Source organism: Eptatretus burgeri, chromosome 10, assembly GCF_056783735.1.
Source record: "Eptatretus burgeri isolate ZD-2024b chromosome 10, Ebu_testis_v1, whole genome shotgun sequence".
Lineage (NCBI taxonomy): Eukaryota > Metazoa > Chordata > Myxini > Myxiniformes > Myxinidae > Eptatretus > Eptatretus burgeri.
Genome location: NC_140970.1, coordinates 81,177,492 through 81,198,402, shown reverse-complemented (window position 1 = coordinate 81,198,402; position 20,911 = coordinate 81,177,492). Strand labels below are relative to the sequence as shown.

General features: G+C 43.6%; 1 protein-coding gene across 4 annotated transcripts in view; it reads left to right on the top strand.

The window, feature by feature from the left end:
- LOC147018965 (5'-nucleotidase domain-containing protein 3-like) overlaps positions 1-19,987 on the top strand; it is an 83,362-nt gene extending 63,375 nt beyond the window's left edge. For all 4 annotated transcript variants that reach the window (XM_085899088.1, XM_085899087.1, XM_085899090.1 and 1 more), the window contains 5 exons: positions 6,003-6,084; positions 6,206-6,292; positions 9,916-10,056; positions 10,655-10,719; positions 17,363-19,987. In XM_085899088.1, coding sequence (XP_085755214.1) covers positions 6,003-6,084; positions 6,206-6,292; positions 9,916-10,056; positions 10,655-10,719; positions 17,363-17,594 — 607 coding nt within the window. In that variant the 3' untranslated portion in view covers positions 17,595-19,987. The remainder of the gene's footprint in view (positions 1-6,002; positions 6,085-6,205; positions 6,293-9,915; positions 10,057-10,654; positions 10,720-17,362) is intronic.
- Positions 19,988-20,911: the final 924 nt, after the last annotated feature.

Genomic DNA, 20,911 nt, shown 5'->3' with positions numbered 1-20,911 from the left:
GTCAATACTGGAAAAGCCTGGCACAAGTAAGTGAAGCAGTCACCATCTTTGTCCAGAGCCTTGGTGAACTGCTTGATTAAGCCGAGCTTGATGTGCAGCGGTGGGAAGAGTATTCTGTCTCTGTCCACCAGAGGGTCGTTGATGACGTTCCTTTCTTTGCATGGCACCAATTCCTCCCGCACAGGCCAGTCCTTCTTCGTGTAATGCTGAGCACGGTCCCTACTATCCCACATGCACAGAAAACATGGGTACTTGGTGAAGCCAGACTGTTGTCCCAACAAAAGTTCACCATCTTCAGGTCAACACAAATAAACCACTTATGCTGATCATAACCAATTTTCTCCAGCACGTACTTCACCGCTTCATACTTCTCCTTCAGTGTAGTCGAGTGAGCGATGGGTACAGAGGCAAACTGGTTGCCGTTGTGTAGCAGAACACATTTCAGTGATCGCTTGCTGCTGTCAATGAACAGTCTCCAATCTTTGGGTTCGTACTGTGGCACTCCAAGCTTGAGCAGAAGCGCATGTCATAAATTGGCGCATGTAGGTATTGTACATTCTTCAGAGTTCGTTATTTCAAGAAATACAACTTTTTTGTATCACATTATTACAAAATCTGCCCCATTAACTTTAGTTTTGATCCACGAACTTTATGCTTTGCCTCACCAATTTTTGGAAGATTTTGAGGTTTTATGACTTCAAACTGATCCCTTTTCGACATAATCACCCAGAACTATCGTACCTGAATACTTCTTGTCATTAAAATAATTATTTCCAATCAAAACAATTATTTGACATGACATTTTACCCCCACCAACTTCTTCTAAAATGCTCCACACATGCGTACATGTGAACAAAAATGTAAAAAAACGACATGTGGCCATATCTCAAAAACTTGACCTGATTGAACAAAACTAATGTGAGTTTTGGATTCAGCGCATCAGATTCGTCCTAAATCAGCTTAAAAAATGCAGACAACAAATTTGTTGTTGACCAGTGTTATTGATTGAAATAAATTCAGTTTATTCCAAATATGACTCACCACCTCCGCCACATCCGCCGCCTCCGCCTGTTTACTCCACCCCTGACTTGTATCACTTATTTGCCTGTTACACAAAAACTGTTGCATATTTTTTTATTTATGTTTTTTCCACATTAAACTAGACAAAATTACCTTTCTTCTCGTACTAAGATATCTTGATATCTGTGTTTTTTCTGGTGTGTAGTCAAAGTGGAAAGTGGATGTTTTGAAAAGCATGTAACAACTCTGCCTTTTTAGGGTGACCAGTTCATGAACTACGACCAAATACAAATATTTACTCAAGAAGGCACAGTGCAGAGTTACTCCAAGAAACTTCTACAATCTTAACTTATGTTACACCTAACAGGTGCCATCACATACACACAACCGGGGAAAGTAGAGGTAGCCCAGAAAGAGGAGAGGCAGTTGAGGTGTAGCGACCTCGTACCTGGCATGGTCGACGGATTGGGGCAACCCAATCGCTTAGGAAGGGGCAGGAGGGAGGAAAACTGAGGGTGTCTATGGTGTGGGAGTGGGAGGTGCAAATGCAGTGCAGCGTGTCATGTGGCATGGTGCAAGAGGAAGGTGTGAGAGGTGTGAATCAGTAATGCTCTGTTAGCTTGTGCATCCTAAGTGGATGAGACATAGATGGGAGAAAAAGATGCTTGAGAGAAAGACTTTACCGAAATGTGTGAGAGATCTGTAAATCTGAATATTGGCTGCTGAATGCAGCCGAAACGCTGATGACCCGGGGGTGATCCCAGCCCATCCTGGCAATAGCTCTCTCTCTGCCCAACTCTCCTCACTTGGCTGCCCTGCCCTCTCCCCTCGGTTGCACTGGCTCTTGGTGAGATTTCGCTGGATGGAGGAGAGATCTTGGATGACCACCTCATGTAGCCGGGGAGAGAGAGAGAGAGAGAGAGAGAGAGAGAGAGAGAGAGAGAGAGAGAGAGAGAGAGAGAGAGAGAGAGAGAGAGAGAGAGAGAGAGAGAGAGAGAGAGAGAGAGAGAGAGAGAGAGAGAGAGAGAGAGAGAGAGAGAGAGAGAGAGAGAGAGAGAGAGAGAGAGAGAGAGAGAGAGAGAGAGAGAGAGAGAGAGAGAGAGAGAGAGAGAGAGAGAGAGAGAGAGAGAGAGAGAGATTTGAATTGCCCCCTTTTTATGGAGCCTGAGTGAGGGAGGAGCCAATAATTGGATGAAATTATCCTGTAGGCATTCCTGAGCTCCCATATTGGTACATCGCAGTCGCTCTGCACCGTAGCCATGCCCTGCCAGGCTTTAGAATAAAAAATGGCTTCAGTTGCTCTTGAGCTTGGCCATGCATCGGAGCTCCGTGAATTAACATTGGGCGAGGATCTTTGGGAGCGCTCTCTGGCCCCGAACATGCACTGGACCACATTTGAGTGTGGCCATTTGGTTGTCCTCATTCCTTTGGCACCCTCAGACGGTGGCAAGCATCCGAGGGGGTTGATGTCAATTGCGGCGCTTATAGGGAGGTGAGGGAAGCGTTGCAGTGTTTGTGGTGAAGCGATTTGGGGTAGGTGGTTGTAGGTTGTTGTGGAGATTTTTAGAAGGCGTTTTGAGTGGTTATGGTAAGCTTTGTAGCGTTGTGGTGAGCATAATAAGAGTCTGAGGTGAGGCTTCAGTTGAGTTCTGGCACGCAGTTTGAACGGAAAATGGCGCATATGCAAATGAGTCTACTGTCTTATCGCACTCCTGGTATCGTTACCTATCTGCATGCGTGCTTGCGTGGTTTGTGTATGAAATAAAGGGAAGTAAAGAAATGAAATAAATGAAAATAAAGCATTGAAGACCGAACTAAAAGCCCGACGCAATTAATCTTTCCCATTTACCCACAGGACACAGGGAAATGGTTAACTAAACAAATACTAATGAAGCAAGAAAAAGAGAAATCTGAGATTGCAGACCCTTGCCAGGACTTTTGTGTGGTGTATTTTCTGTGGTGTTTGTGTTCTGGTGTGTTATGTCATTAGTAAGAGACATAATTAGAACTGCCACTTTATTAACTGCTGGCAGTGATGACCGGCTACCAAGACATCCCGCTTTGATGTAATCCCCCTTTTGATTGGACACCTGACCCTGACCCATGACGTTTTTTTAGTTATTATTCAATTGAATCTATAACGGGATTAAAATAAATTCAATTCAAATCAAATGGAAGACCAAATATGTACAGTACTGCATTGGAGTAATCAGAATGAACCCAAACAAGCAAAAATAAAAGATGAAGTCATCAGGAGGAACGTGGATAGAATTCACATTTCAGCTGCTACTACTCAATCCTCAAACCCATCCAGGAACAGCCAAGTGAGCCTTCAAAAAAAAAAAACTCTGATCAAAAAATTTAATAATTCTGGCTGCCAGACCTTGTGACCTATGACGTCGTATGTGTGAACCTTTTCTTCCTCATGGATAGGCGGTCATATGTGTAAAGTTTCGCCTCGATCTGTTCAGCCATTTCGGAGAAGGTTTTTTTTTTTAAAGCAAATGGCTGTCGAATCGTGTGACCAATGATATCAGCAATCTCTGTGTGTGTCTGTCTGTGACCGCTGTTTCTCGATAACCACTGGTCCGATCTAATTGAAACTTGCCAGATATATTGCTGGGGACCTGAGGATGTGCCTTTTCAAGGTTTGATATTAATCGGACAAGTGCTTCCCAAGTTATGGCCATTTATTTACCAAACCAATGACAAGACATGTTGTTGCGTGGGCGTGGCCGATGGGGAAGGGAAGCTCAGCCGTGTTCCCCATTACAGGTTACAACGTACGGGCTTCCGGAGAGTGATGACTGTGTATTCTAATAATTTATCGATTTCTTATGCGCATTTATAGATAAACACAATGCCCCAAGTTATGATCGTTTTCATATTAGACGGTGCATAAATTTCGGTAACATCAGAGTGCTGGTATGCTCCGAACCAGGAAGTAAAAAATTTTTCTCTTCTCTTTTCTTTTGTTTTTCCTTGCCACGACATTGCGAAAAGGTAAAATACGTTGGCGCTAATTAAATAATTGGGTATGAAAACTAAATTGCGAATAATCGTAACTGCGAATAATATGCGAAGTTCCGGGCCATGCACGTACGGGCACGCGAGAGCGAAGAAATGGCCTGTGTGGCTGTTGTTTGTTGCTCGCGGTTTGAATATTTATTTATTTATTTATTTATTTTTTTTTACGGGCACGCACTAGTCAAAAATTTGTGGACCATTTTATCCCAAAATGACCCTCAAAATTTTTCATACTGATCAGATGTAATGTTCTACGTATGCAATTATGATGTCATAACGAAGGCACCTGTGACGTCATTAAAAAAATCTCTTATTCCCCATAAGGAGTTCTTGCTATGTGCCAAGGTTCAATTTTTTTCCTTGGTGCAGTTTCAGATACAGAGGTCCAAAGTCCCCCCCCCCCCATTTTTCCAATATGGCTGGCACACCACGTGGCCTATGACGTCATAATTATCATTAAAACATTCTGCATGAGTAGTTGCACCAATGTTGAAAATTTAGGCTCGATCTAATAAGCGGTTGTGGATAAAAACACGAAAGTTCTATGCAGACAAACAGACACAAATGCAATACCCTCTCCCTCGGGTGGGGGTAATTACTGTCTTCGGATCGCTATGTGTTGGGTGCCATTTCCTCGGAGGAGTGCCGGTTTTACAGAACTGCAACAATACTCAGCATTTGCAAAGGATAGAGTAGGGACAAACAACCATAAGTTGGTAACCATTGCACACACTTGGTGGGCCCATTGGCCTCCTGCTTTGAAATTCCTTGTGAAGGAAATCGTACAATACAATTTGGGTATATTCCATTTGTCTATTATGGGATGATGTTATTGCGCTGAATGTTTCCTTTGTCACAGGGTGATTTTGTTTTAAGTGTCACCTCGACTTGTCAGTTTGTCTGTATTATTTGGAGATTGCTTGGGTTCGAGTACAACACACATGCCTGCTCACATTAAGTAAACTTTCTTCTTTATTATTTATTTTCCTGCAGTGTTTCTGGTTCTTTGTCTGACAGAATGGTGCAGACATACTGCATTACCTTTGGGCTTTCTAGTCCTGAATTTGTTTCTTGCCATAACTGTAAACTGTTGGATCATTGCTTTGCATCAATTCCATCACAGTGTGCCATCCCTTGGATGACCCTTAAGTTGGGTATGCCATCATCTGAAAATATGCATTTGTTAGTGGACGTTAAAGATCCCACAGTTTCTTTCGACCAACAGTAAGCAAGTTATTATCGGCACCCTGAACAAACTCAAAATTCCTGCCAGTTTTGGTCGAACGTCTGGATTGCCACTAAGTTCGTGAAAGCCTTTGGCTTCGCATCCTCTATGATCCGCTGACTTTATTTTAATAGGGAGGAGCAAAAGGGTTTCTCTGGTTCTTGAAACACATTGGACATATGAGGAGTGTTGAAAAATTGTTCTTGCAACAAGTTCTTTAAATAATATACTTGTGTATTTACAGTTTGAAAAGGTACCTCTTGCTGAAGCTGCAATTTATGAGACAGAACCACCCGCTGCAAACAAGCCTTATGTGAAAGGGTGTTTGCAGTGAGTGGTTCTGTGTCAAACCATAAGTACCCTTTCAACTCTAAAATCGTGTTTCCCACCTGCAAAAATTCCCATAAACCGTGAAATTAAGACTGAAATATGGTGGATGTGCGGCAGACATCCCCTATTGGTCAGAAGCTTGGCCGGCACAAGGGTTCAGTCACCATTCAAGTGAAGAGGTGTTATCGAACCTGCATATGTTTATATATCTGGGAAGGCAATGACAAACCACCCATTATAGCCCTTGCCAAGAAACTGCTCCGACAGTACTGAACCTGCCTTCGGGCAGAGCACCAGAAAAAGAAACGTGTATTTTAGTCATTCTTAACAGGGTTATTGGGCTGAAGAATTGGGCCAGCTTTGAGGATTTGCCTTGATGCTGCATTGTTGTTTTTGACAGGCCTTTCCGACGCTTGGCAGATCAAGGTGGCATGTTGTGGGACCGCATTACATCGCTGCGCAAAGGCGAGGTTTACAAACAGGTGCGGAACATCTGCTGAGACGTCTTGCTCACAGTACCAAAAAAAAGTTACTTTTCAGAATATAAGCTGATGCCTTGTGTCTGAGTGTTGCTGCACATTTAATTGGCCTGTATGTATACAGGGTAACCTTTATGAATTCTTACGGCTCACCGGTTGGACAGGGTCCAGCGTCCTCTACTTTGGAGACCACATATACAGCGACCTGGCGGTGAGACCTAATTTGACCATCTAATCGTTGGTGTTTCTAACCCTCCCTTCTCGCTATCCCCCATACAACTCCCTCCCTCCCTCCCTCCCCCATACTTCAACCATCCCCATACCCACCAGTGATTTTGACTCATTGGCTCATACATGTATTACAATTGCTATGCAAGAAAAACTTTGAGGAACAATACATTCACAACCAGGCTGAACAGTTTGTTTTGTATCTTACTGATAAGCCAGATTCGGATCTTCACCGAAATCGAATCAAATCATCCTTGTCACACACCCAACCAGTTCACCAAATTTTGTCCGAATCTGTCCACAACTTCTTGAGATATCCTGCTCACATACAGACAGTGGTGAAAACATAACCTCCGTCCACCTTCAGTGGTGGAGTAATAATTTCTGACTCGTATGCTAATGAGTGTAGCCTGTTTCACTTCGTTATTCTGCATGCCCAGAATCCCTCAGCAACAATGGCATTCAGGGCATAATATATTGTGTGTGCGATCCAAGGATTGAAACGTAGGCCCGATACTTGTCTAATGTGTTATGCGAATTTGTCTTCGAGATCTTTCTTCAACGCCGTGCTTTATCATCGATTTTGTTCGCTACTGTGGTTCATCAAACTCCAAAAATAACTCAAAGACTTCAAACTACTTGAGAGAAAGGGATGTACCTGTGCACAGCGAAAGAGTTGGAGAAGTTTTCCCATTCACTGACAGGACTGAGACCATGCAGCTACCCATAGTGCAGACTACTGATGACGTGGACGATGCAAGCTCCGGAGAACTGTGGACAGGTACGTGCTACCCAAACCCGCAACCATCGCTGCCATTGAATGGACTGTGAACCTTGTGGGAGTGCCTGCTGTAAACACGCCGAGCTTGGTGATTTATTCAATGAGCGTGCAATTGGAAAGATGATACCAACTCTTCGAGAAAGGACATCTTCACGACTTGAAAATGCACCAAGCTTGTGCCAGATATTTTTGGGAGCCAGATGTACCAGGCAGACATTACGTGAGAGCCAGATGTTCCCTGAGGCACACACCGTATCCGGTTTGGGTACTTCTTTACAGCATCGGGAGGGCAATATCTGGGGCTTGTTTAAAATCAACTTTTGAAATGATATTTACTCTTAATCATGTTCCCTTTGTGTATAGCCTTTTTGGATGCTGGTTGCATCATTGGTTAGGGGCACGGCTATGCCACTGATGCAGTGCCCCTATTACCAGTACATTGTTGCTCATTTTGCCGACTTGGGGAGGATGACAGGCTGAGTCAACCCCAGGGTTCGTATGCCTCCTGGAAAGTCCTTAAAACTCCTGGAATTCAATTCCTGTCCTGGAATATGCTTAAAAATTAAATTGAACTCCTGAAAACTCCTTAAAAAATTATATTTTAGATTTCCGACGATCACCTTGTCAACGTCTCGTAAATATGCCAAGGGAGACTACTTTCTAAACGTTGTAGATTGTCGGAAATAATATTAATTTACGACATTAATGTATCTTATTAGCGCCAAAAAGTGGTCTTTTACGACCACATGTGCAAGTTATCCCGAGCTTTCTTTCTGTTTTGTGAATTGGATTGTTTACACACTTCAGTGATCATGAACTATGTCCCCCGGGAAGTGCATATTCAACGAGCGCTGGCTCAAACATCCGGAGTACGTATCTTGGTTGGAGTGCGGGACAGATAAATACAGTGCAAAGTGTAATATCTGCCTGAAGATTTTCGACATTTCGAACATGGGCAAGCCTGCCATTCGGAGCCACGGAAAAGGATCGAAACACAAGCAGTTACTGGAGCAAAAGAAGGCAGCTGGTGGATGCACCATTCGAGATTTCTTCTCTGGATCATCGAAGGCAAATGAAGGGCAGGGGAGCACAGCTGCTCCAACTCCAACGCAACCGAAGCCCTCAACTGCGCCACTAACCTCATTCGTCAGCCGTAACGATTGCCTTACATCGGAAGTATTGTGGACTCTTAAAGTGGTGAACTCCCACTATTCTTTTAATTCATGTAGAGATGTCTCGTCCTTGTTCGCGCAGATGTTTCCAGATTCAGAAATTGCAAAACATTTCTCCTGTGGTGAGCGAAAATGTGCATACATGTGCAATTACGGTATTGCACCATACTTCAAGCATCAACTAACGAAAAAAAATTCTGATAAAGATGGTTATGTTCTTCTCTTCGACGAAAGTCTTAATCAAAATACGAAGAATAAACAAATGGATATACATGCCTGAATCTGGGAAAAGGATCAGGTACTGTAATTAATTATATTATTATACATGTAATGCAAGTTCCAAAATATGACTTTGACTTTATTAAAAATTGTGCCAAAAACTCCTGGAAAATGGAATTTATTGTCCTGGAAAACTCATGGAAAACTCCTGGAATTTTATTTTAATGCAAGTGTATGAACCCTGCAACCCCCTGGTGTTAATTCCGCGACCAAAAGGGACTCGAACTCGGGACCCTAGGATCCCAAGCCACCACCCTAACAGCTAAGCAAACACCAGGCTCTCTTAATCATGTCGAGGGGGGAGAGTGGGCACTCTGAGGGCTGTTGTAAATATATTGTTTGTTTGGTTCCGGGGCCACAAGAGAAATTGTCCTGGATTTTTGCATCTATTGCTCAAAGAAAAGTGTGTGTGCGTGCGTCGCTGTTCACTTGTATTAACAGGAAATGTTAGGAACTCGACAAATGTTAGGAATTTCATGGATATTTCTCGTATTTCTATATATTTTTATGAGTCCGATTCGCATCCAGGAACACAACAATTATGGTTAACCATCATGAAATTTCCACTTTTTTAAAATGCCAAAAATTATGTTGAAGCAACCTTTTGACTTGCAGATTTCACTCGAGCAATGGCAGGTTAAAAGCACCTTGTCTAGTGGAAGTGAGCATGTGTGAAAGTGCATGCGGGTTACAAGCTCAAACAGTTCATGTGCGGAAGGCCTCGTTAGCATTCATACGTCGTTTCAAAAGTCCCATATTGAGCAAGGATGGTTGAAATGATGAAAGTTTCACAAGTTTGGTAATGATGACCGACAAAAATGTTTGTCAACCAGCGACATATAACCAAGTAGAGTTTCCATTATTGGACTAATGAATATTTCAATTGAATTGACATAGGATTACCAGCATGATGGGTGACCATAGCCCTTGGTTTGAGGTTTTTATTTTTATTCGATACATGGATATGCACTCCCAAAGCAACAGGCCAATGATACCTCAGATTTCCACATGAGGTGGCACAGGGAGAAATTTACTCGATGTAATGCAACATAGCAACAGGCACAAAAACCTCCACAAGAATGTTAATCAAGTCTCGGAGAAATCTCTCTCGTGTATTCAAGAGTAGATTGTAAAACTACGAGCCATCATTTTGCTGGTTGGTGTTTAAGTTTGTGTTCAAATTATGTCAGCCACAGAAGCAAAATATATTTGACAATTGTCCCCAAAAACATTTTTCCCTCCTTTTTACAAGCCAAACAAACCTGCTTACTGCACGTGAATCAAACCTTGAAACTTATTTTGTTCACTTGATCTTTAGTGATCCATCCAACTTTCAACCTTTATTTTTGTTTTGTTTTTTTTATCTTAACTCAGGATCTCACACTCCGCCATGGCTGGAGAACAGGTGCTGTCATCCCTGAGTTAGGTGATGAGATTAAGACGATGAACTCGGCATCATTTGTGAGCACGCTGGCATGGCTGCAGACACTCACTGCACTGTTGGAAACATCACAGGTACGATAGCCGTGAGACCACACCAAGTGTGTTCATTCCACCTCCTTCGATTACTGGGATGGGCACCCACTGTGTTCGTTCCCTTTTCTATTAGGCTTTATCATCGATCTAGCATGAGAGTAAGCCATAAAGTCCAAACTGGCATCGCAGGTAAATCGGACCTGGAAGGACAGCGAGATTTCCCTCCTTTCTGAAGCTTTTTTTTTTTTAGAAAGCCATCTGGGTTTTTTTTTAATCAACAATGCACATGTTATTCTTCTGAGCGTAGCTCAGCTTCCAAACGCTTCGGATCCAAATCCGTAATACTGCTACTTGCAGCTCTATTGAATCCACAGCCTTTTTGCCAGTCAAATGTCCTCACCACGAGGCCATCACTCCACCCTGTAGTATGGTATAAGGAGCTAATTGATGGTCCACTTCAGGCCTTTGCTACTGTAGGATTTTGGTCACAATATTATTTTCTTATTTCTGCTTTTGTGCCTATCCATATTTTCAATGTCATGATATTTCATGAAAAAATATTCACAGCTTCATGATTTCGATGCAAATATCAATGTTTATTAGAGATGATGACATCTTTCCAAAAACTGTTTGACAGGTTCTGCAGGATGCAGAGTCTGTAGGAGTTCTGAAGGAATGGCAACAAGAGAGGCATGAGCTAAGGTACACACATGGTTGGAAAAGTTAATATTGGGACCTGTTCTTCCAATCTTGACTGGCATATTCTATAGTCTAATAATGACTGGCATACCTTAGAATGCCCACTTTACCAACTAGAATGCAGGGTTTGATTTGATCGCAGCACTTGTATGCAGGCCTGAGGCTAGTAGTAACACCCACAGATTGGTAAGCGTCCCGAGTGGCTGGTCCAATGTGACCTGCTTCTACAGGGTGAGTCATAATTCCCAGGACACCGTTTTAGCTGCTAAGAATTTTTGACGAATTATAATTTTATAACAACGAATTTTTGGTTATCCGCTGTGCCTGCTGTCGAGTACACTTCTAGTCTGAAATGCCTTTTTCCCCAAAGATGAAGGTTTGATTTTGACGGTGCTAACTTTCCAAAATGCTCCTCGAAGTGTTCTTGCACCTGTTTCATCATGTTGTTTGTGTTTCTCCACCATACACCACATATGGACTTGACAAGGCACCACCGGGTTTTAGAGGAGGGAGACAAGTTTGAAAGCTCATTCTTGAGATTGAACAGATGTTTTCTGGCTCTCCTGAGGCTTTCTGGCTAACACACTAGTTACGGGTTTTGTGAAATTATGCGAGGTTGCCTCCGGTCGGATTTGCCTTCCAGGAGGACAATGCAAGTAGTTTTAAAGCAACATCCTCACCACAGGATTCAGAGTACCAAGAGAGCGAGGATGGGTAAGATAATTGAAGATGAGGTGGGATGATTCTGTGCATAAGAGAGAGCAGGTTCCTGTGGAAGAATTCCCAGGCTCAATTGACATCAGCAGCGGTGGATTTCGGAGTCTAGTCCTGAAGTGTTTAAAAATAAGTTTTAAAAATTATAAAACCTATCCCTCTTTTTCCCATTGAAACATTGCCCTGACAAATTTCTCTGCTGTGAGGATTTTATCTTTTTTTTCTTCTTCTTTTTAAAAAAAATACTTTTTTTGCATACCTTGTCTCGGCTCTTGTATGTTCTGTATGTTAGCTCTTATAAGGGGATGAGGAGACGAGAAGGGTGGCAGAGGGAATCAAAAAACAGTGGGAAGCAGAGACATTTTTATATCTATGGAAGGAAAAGGGATGGGGTGGGGTACACGAGGTAAACAAGATGGACACGACAGGGACTTTCAGGTCCTTTCACTACAGGGACCTTCAGGAAGGAAAGCAGGGAATTTGAAGGAGGTGGGTTTGGGGTGGGTTCATGGGGGTAGAAAAGATCATGGTTTTGGATGGAGGAAAACTTGAGATGGTGATGAACAGCTGTTTTGAAGACCTTTAGGGAAGAGTGAAATTGGAAGTGACTCTTCAATGAGTTCTCCATCTCCCAAACCTACAAGAAGTTCATGGTGCTGGACAAATACCTTCCAAGCAGAGCGATTTGTGTGTTTGTAAATAAAAGATGAAGTGTCACATCCAGTTATGGCAAGGGCAACAGAGATGCTGGAGATCGAAAGGTAATTCATAATAGATGTCCTTGATAAAGATATATTTCTGCTTCTTTGCAATGCCTGACTTCATCTATGTGTTATGGCATGGAATTCTTGGAAATGTGGCAACAAAAGTTGCAGAACATCAGTATCCTCTGCAGATAAAATGATGCGACTTCAAGTCTTCTCTTCTCACCTCCTCCTCCTCCCCCCCTCCCTCTCTCACATACCCCAGGTCCTCAACCTTAGCCTCCCAACCCCAAGTCCTCACACTCCCCATCCCAACACTAAGGCATCAATCCCCTCCCCACTCCAAGCTTCCAACCCCCCTCCCCACGACAACTCCTCACCCCATTTCCCCAACTCAAACTCTGTCCTCCCCTCCTCACCCTCCCGCTCATAAACGCAAACAGGCATTCCCAAATTGAAACAGTGGAATATTTAAAGCTATCCCCTCTGATATCATGCTTTCACAGAAACCACAACACAAAAAACTCCCACATAGCATGGCCCATCACGGTCGTTTGTCCAACTCACAATTACACGAGATATGTGGAAAAGATGTGCGCGCACGCACACACACACACACACACACACACACACACACACACACACACACACACACACACACACACACACACACACACACACACACACACACACACACACACACACACACACACACACACATTTGAAGGCCATTTTTCCTTGCAAGAGCAGAGGTTAGCCTTGCAGGCCCTATGACAATCATGGCTCCCTTTTTGAGGCAATGTTTTTATGGCTGGATGCTCTTCCTGGCACCAACCTTTTAAAACAGATTAATTGTGCCGATAAACGACCCAAAACCAATTATATTCTTCCTGATGTACATATACACATTGTTAAAAGTAAATAATGACCACGAACAAAGACCTTTATAATGATGTAGGTTTAAGCCCTGCTTGAGAGAATGCCACAAAGTTGTTTGGGTGGTGTACAAGTTAAAAGATCGCTGCCTCGATCGCTGAGGCCGATCTTCATATGAAGTGCAATTGCACCACCGAGACAGGATACAGTCCTATCAGACCGGGGGAGACAATCCCCAGGGAAAGACACTAAGGCGTTTCTTTTAAACACCGGTTTATCTGGAGCAGCCTGGATTGAGAGATCTGTCAGATTGGAGTGGAGGCCTCAGATGTTTGAGGTCCACACAGAAGGGGAGAACGGAGGAGGTGCTGTTGGCAGGGTGCAGTAATGCGTGGAGGTGATGGGGGAGTAGGAGAGCGGGTGGGTTTGGGGGAGAAAGCTGGGAGGAGCGGGACAGGGGGAGAAATTGAGAGGGGTTGGATGAGTGGGAAGCTGAGATGGGATGGGATGAGGTGAAGTAAAAAGAGGTGGACATGAAGTGGAGGGATGCTGAAGAGGGGGACACAGCAACGTGTGTGGTTTGGAGGATGTGGGCATGTAAGAAATGACGAGGGAGGATACTGACATGAAGGTGTTTGACACCGATAATGGAAGAGAAGGGGAGTTCATGGTCATGGCCTCTGCAAATTGGACTTCTCATGATTCCCAATTTTGATATACGGAGACATACAGTAATACATCACGGGATGGGTGAGATGAATGGTTGTAGAAAGGATGGAGGAAATTAATGCTCTCGGTATAGGTGACGGTTGATGGACCAAGTATCCGAAAACATGGACCAACTTCTATCTTCTCATCCAAACTCTCTCTTCCTCATATGTGTTGACTTCAATTGTCATCATGCCAGTTGGCGAGGTGTGGGTACCTCTCTCACCTGTCATGGCACTTCAGCAAAAGCTTTCTGCGACTCATTGGGACTGACTCAATCGGTCAATTTCCCGACCCGGATCTCAACCAATGGTACCCCATCTCTTCTGAATCTGATTTTGACAAATGTCCCTGAAAATATCTGCTGTTCTTCCTCCGCTCCAATCGGTTCTTCTGACCACGTCCTTGTCAAAGTAAACATCTCTCTGGCTATTATCAAAGAACCACCTCAGCGCCGTCGAGCCTGGCATTTCACTCAAGCCGACTGGCAGGGTCTCCGAGCAGCCATCAAGCTTCGAGACTGGTCTCCCATCGCTACTTTCTCCAACATCAACTCATCCTGGGAATTCTTTCAAAGAAACTTGTTCTCCCTCATGCACAGATTTATCCTCTCTTGTCTTCAGTTGTCCTACCCTTCATCCTGCCCATGGTTCACTGAAGCTTGTGGCGAGGCAGTTGTCTTGAAACAACTTGCCTTTTCCTCATGGAAAGCAAACCCAACTGAGGGTAATCTCAGTTCCTTCAATAAAGTTCGGAACAAGTGTGTATCTACCCTCAGGAGAGCCATAAAACAACATCTTTCTCATCTCAAGTCTGAACTCTCAAACCTCTCTCCCTCCTCCAAATCCTGGTGGCATCTAATCAAATCTGTTTCTGGTGTATATTCCCCCTCCATCCCTCCCTTACCTTAAATGGCCGCACTGCTGATATCGCACATGAAAAGGCTGAATGCCTAAACTCGGTGTTTGCATCGGAATCGTGTCCAAAACCCATCACTTTCTGTTCCCACCTTACCCAGTCGCACCCAACTGTCCCTGGACTCTGTGTCATTCTCTCCTGACAAGGTGGCTCACTGCAGATCTGGGTAAAATCACAAACTGGTCCAACATGTGGAACATGTCTTTCAATCTGGACAAATCTCACACTCTCACGATGTCTCTCCAAAGGACTGTTTGGCAACCCCCCCCCCCCCATCCACTTTCTCAACAATCCTCTGGAAGAAGTCCTTTCTTTCAAGCTTCTGGGTCTCACTATCTGCCATGATCTTTCCTGGGAAAGCGACATTTCCAACCTGGCCTCCAAAGCCAGTCCTCCAAAGCCAGCCAGCCAGGAGGCCAACCTGGCCTCCTGGCCTCCACTGTGAATCCTCCGTCGTGCAAAGTCCTTCCTCAGCCGACCTGAGCTCCTGACCACATACAAAGCTTTCAACCGCAGCCTGATGGAGTACTGCTCTCCCCTCTGGGCTGGTGCTCCTGCCTCCCAACTTTCTTGGCTTCACGCTGTGGAAACCAAGGCATTTCGGATCATTGGTATCTCCTGCGATGAGGCTGTCTTTGGGCCTCTCACTCTCTCACAGCAGGCAGGTCAGTGGTCTTTCTGTCTTCTACTGTCTCTTCTCAGATCTCGCCCCCCCCCCCCCAGTTGTGTCTATTTGTCCCCACCATATTTCCACAGGGCGCTCAAGGTCCGCCAACAATCCCTTTCTGGTAAAACTATCAAAATCACGAATTGCTGCTCACCTTCACTTTTTAATTCCTCCTCACCTTCACTTTTTAATTCCTCCTTTTTCCCCACCTTTGGAATTTACCCCCACACTCCCTTCAATCCCATTTTTATCCCCCGCTGCGTGGCGGAAGGGGGATATTGTTGTCACCTGGGTCGTCCGTCCGTCCGGCTGGCTGGGCGTCAACATTTATAGCTGTGAGTGTGATAACTCATAAACTGTTCGCTATATCGATTTGAAATTTGGGGCACACATGTACCACCTGAAAATGAAGAACCCTATTGATTTTGGGCGTGGCCGGATCCAAGATGGCCGACTGGGGTGGCCATCTTGAAAAAAATGTTTCAATGGCAGGGGATTCCCCATCTGTGATGGGTATATTTTCAATGTCCGATCCAAATCCTCGATCTTTTCTACCCCTGTTAATCCACCCCAAACCCACCTCCTTCAAATTCCATGCTTTTCTTCCTGAAAGTCCCTGAAATGTCCATCTTGTATACCCTGTGTTCCCCGCCCCATCCCTCTCCCTTCCACATATCTCCTAATGTCTCTATTCCCCACTGTTTTGTCCTTCCCACTCCCATCCCTCTTGTCTCATGCCCCCCCTTGCTGTGCGTTGTGTGTGATCGCTCTCATACGAGCCTTGACAAGGTATACAAAAAAAAGAAGTGTTTGTGAGTGGGATCGGTTTGGAAAAGAAGAAGCGGAATTGATCATGATGAAGAAAAATAACACGTGGGATTTTCCTGGATGGAAAAATAAAGAAAGTGAAGCAATTTACAATGTTATTAAAAGCTTTTAAACAAGAAGTGTATAAATTCAATCTGGAGGTGTTGAGAAATGAAGAGATGAAGAACGAAAAAAGGAAGGAAACAGGCAGAATGAATGTGATTTCTTTGGAGTAAATTTTTTTTCTTCTTTCAAGCGAGGGAATAAGATAGCATTGAGGAATGTGAAAGGACAACACTTGGGATGAAGAAAGTGGGATAAGGCATAAGGCATGCGCCATTAGAGCAGAGACAGAGCTTGCACATCAACTAGTTGAGGCCTTTGCGAGTTGACCAAACACTCACATGGACATCGATACAATACACCACAAGGTACGGTTAAACACGGAAACCTGGACAAAAAACAACCAGCAACACAGTGACAAAAAGATAGAAAGACACAACTAATGTGGTCTGGAAAACTTAGCTTTGATGAACTGCAAGAAAGCACTGCTTGACCTAACGTTCAACACGCTCAGACCCAGAACAATTCCAGTTCCAACTGGCTTGATGTTTTTTTGAGTAAAGACTTATTGCATCTCTCTTTCTCTCTTTCTCTCTTTCTCTCTTTTTCTCCCCCTTTCTCTGATTTTGGTTTGATTCCCACGGCTGCTCAGATTTCTGAGCTGTAGAAATGGGCACCACCGGTTCGCCTCCTCGTCATTATGTTTATCCTTCATAGCTGATCCGGCCAGCCGCAAGTGATATGCGAACAGCCTGGGTGTATAAATTTGCTTGTATCGTCAGAGCTGCTGCCCAGGCAACCACATTCTGGGATATAGCAAACGGTGTAACCTGTTCTCGGAATTACAAAGAAGACCAGAACACTTGCTGCACACAATTTTCAACAGGATTTTGTAATTTGTTCAGGGTGGCAGCGATGACTCACTTCTGATACATAAAACCTAGGCGAGACAGCTCAAAGGTGACCACAAGTTCTATTTGCTTACAGGAATGCCATTATATGGTGCTCCGATATTATAGGATTATGGGACTTCAACCACTACATTTAAATCTGTGCTTAAGTAGTTTGTTTCAACATGGCTAAAATGTATTATTTGCTTTTTGAAGTTGTAAAGTGCTTTAAGATGGTTAACCTGAACTTTGTTGTATACAAAGCATTATTCCTCTTTCCTTCTCCACTCGTCATGTAGGCTGGCAGCCAAGAGCCAGTTTAACCCGTTCTTTGGTAGCCTGTTCCGCACAGCGCAGAACCCGACTTACTTCTCTCGGCGCCTCGCGCGCTTTGCTGACATCTACACCGCATCGGTGAGCTGCTTACTTGGTTATAGTCTCCAGCACATATTTTACCCCCGGCGGACTCCCTTGCAGCACGAGGGGATTCCTCCTTCTCCAGACCCCAGCTGGTTCAAGAGTTCTGATTGACTTGAATGGACAACAGCATTAATGCAATAACACTGTCATGGATATTCATTGTTATCTTATGAGATAATTTGCTATTAATTATACGATGCTTATGGAACTGGCAAGTGTGTTTTATTGACCAACTTTTCTTTTTCTTTTTTTTTTTCTATTTCTACATGTTTTACTTGCACTTGGGCTCATTTAATGTACCATTAATTGTCATTTCCATCGACACTAGAACTCTCAATCGATACAATTTAAATCAGTGTTTTTGTGAAACCTTATACAAAATTGACTCGATTTATAACTCCATCGTGGATTCGTGAATGTGGATCTCATTGTTAAATCTTTTAGCGAGAGCCATCTATCTTGATTCGGCCCCTTTTATGTTGAGGTTTTACATTTTAATTTCGTAACATCGGGGCATATTTTATTGCCCCACGTCAGGCCAGTGTATCTACTTACGGTTGCTGTGCTGAAAAGAAAGAAAGAAAGAAAGAAAGAAAAAAATGATTTGTGTTTTTATCAGAGAGGCGAGAGGGGTTGGGGGTAAGGCATAAGGAAGTAGAGGAACATCGAGCAATTTAACATACTCGTAGGAAAGAATTATTTTGGGAAGGAATACTCGTAGGAATGAATTTAACACACTGATGGGAATTTAACATGCCTTGTTAACTCTTACAACTGTGTTGGGCCACATGCCCGGTCTCTTAACACAAAAGCATTTTAGAGCAGTATTTTAGATTTTGTCACTGGCGCATCAAATTGAGTATTACTTTGTGAAGCCAACAGTGTTGTGACAGTCTGTTCGATTTTTAACTATATATATTTTGAAGTGTGGATTGTGTTAGACGTGCGTGCAGTGTATTTCTTTGTTTGTTTTTTTCCTCCTTGGTGGATTTGAATAATCTTGAGCAAACGCACAATTGCATGCGGTCAGTGCAAGTTCGGTATTTACGGTATGACATTGGCAAAGGATGGAATTTTTCTTTTTTCAATCTTATTGTAGTTGTATTATTTAATGACCAATCGGTAGATTTCTGCATCTTGCAAAAAATAGGAAAAAAAGAAAGACGCTTAATTCAATTATTTAGTAGATTAGAATCCATTCGATCTTTGCCCTTATATTTGGTATTTTATCCTTACCTGTAGGAAGTGGGATCAGGTTGTGTTGATATTGAGAGCAGTTGTGGAGAAAGTTGTTTACTTGCTGAACATAATTGTATTGGCCCTTTATTTTAGTCTCATGACTGTGATGGTCCACGACAGAAATGTATGAGGGTATTAACAAGTTTGTGTGATTCTACAGCATGTTGTTTACACATTCATTTGTATTTTGAGAACTTCAAAAAGCAAATTGCTGCATGTGTCAGTGCTGCCATTGTTCTCAATTTGTGTGGGGAAAAGGGGGCCATGTGATAAGTCTGAAGTATTTCCACAGGGTTTTGTCTTTAAAAAATAAATACAGATATCGAAGTTCATGGAAAAGCAGAACAATTTAGAGTCGAAGGGGGGAGGGTGGGTAAACAATAGAAACAAAAGGGCAAAGGGGATACAGAAGGGTGTGTGTGTGTGTGTGTGTGTGTGTGTGTGTGTGTGTGTGTGTGTGTGTGTGTGTGTGTGTGTGTGTGTGCGTGTGTGTGTGTGTGTGTGTTAAAGCTCAAATTTAAAAATGGGAGAGACCATAGGGTGGCTGTGGGCAGTAGACTTGAAGTCTTGAAAGGAAATGAATGAGCCAACGGACTGACTCGGGAATATGGTTACACATGCCAGAGAAGAGGGGTGGGATGAGTGAATAGAGGCATGATTGTATAGTTTACACTTGAGGAGCATAACAATGTAATATAAGGGTTTCTGGTAGAATGTGTGTGACATGAAGGTGCTGGGCAAAGAGGTCAGGAGTGCAGAAGAAGAAAGACGAGAATAGAGTTAGTAGAAGACTGCAAGGCAACCAACCTGCCTCCAGTGAGCAAGAATCTCATTGGCTAACATTTTCAAAAGTAGGGTGGAATGCCAGACTGAAGCCAGTGCTCGTGAGATGTCCAACAGATCGCCCTGACTTCCTGCTTAAGATTGAAGGCATCCATAGCACGTCTGGGTTGAATTGCCTGAATGAAAGCCAAACTGATAATAGAGTTCTTAGACTTGGAGAAGAATAGTCTTGAGGTCTGTTGCAATGATCGATTTCATTGACTTTATCTGATAGGGAGGAGGTTGATTGGTCTTCAGTTGAGAGGGGCAGTTTTAACACCACGAGCAGAGTAGCCACCCTACGAGCGATCTTGTTCCAAGCATGCAACACGTTCTTCTGACAGACCTTTATTTGGGCGGTGTATAGGCAACTGACAGCTGCCTCAACCGCTCAATCGCTTCTAAAAAAAAAAAAACCCAGGGTTGCGTGCAAGAAGCAAAAACATACCTCGTACTTATAATTCAAAACACTTCACTGCACTGGAAAATGTGGAGACAGGAATCCATCCATCGGGACCATACTCTGTGCAGAGCATTGGTGCTGCCTAAGCAGTCTCCTTGGCTATTGGGCACAATCCTAGACGGGTCGCCACTGCGACACAGTATACCAGCATGCTGGCACTCATTTTGCCGACCTTGGAAGGATGACGGGTAGAGTCAACCCCACTTGGTATTAATTCAAGAGCTGAGGAGGATTTGAACTCAAGTTCCTAGGATCCCAAGCCCACCACCCGAACCATTAAGCCAACACCAGGCATGAGACAGGAATACTGTACTGTAAATGGTGGAGACTTGTGATATCCTCCTCCAATTGGAGGCGGCACTACACGATACGCATTTCCATAGAAAATTTGCGTCTCTTCCCCCCACTCCCCTCCTGACCACTGGCAAAGATAAAAACACCCCTTTACATTCATTGGGATCTTGCTGATCTTTTGTAGCTAGTCTGGATGTAATCGGCCCAGAACTGTAGGAGGAGTAGTGCGACAAACAAACACACACTGGTCCCTGAATTAATGTAAGGATTCCTATGAATTAATGTAACATTCATGAATTTCCATGATTTAGGCCAATTTCCAGAAATTTTCTGAGATGACGTAGAAAAGAGGATTTGCAATAGCAGATGAAAATGAATGTGATTGATAATTTTTTTTTTTTTTTTAATAGTTGGCTGCAATATAGGCCCTGATAAGGGGCCATCCATTAATGATGTTCGTACCAGGTGGAAGGGGGGACCAAATTGGAAAAAAAAAGTCCACAGAGTCGAGACTCATGGAAGAGCTAGAAACCGAGAAGCAAGAATGGAACAAGATGAAACAAAACACAAGGAACAGGTAGAGAGAGAGGGTGGGAAGGAGGGACACAAA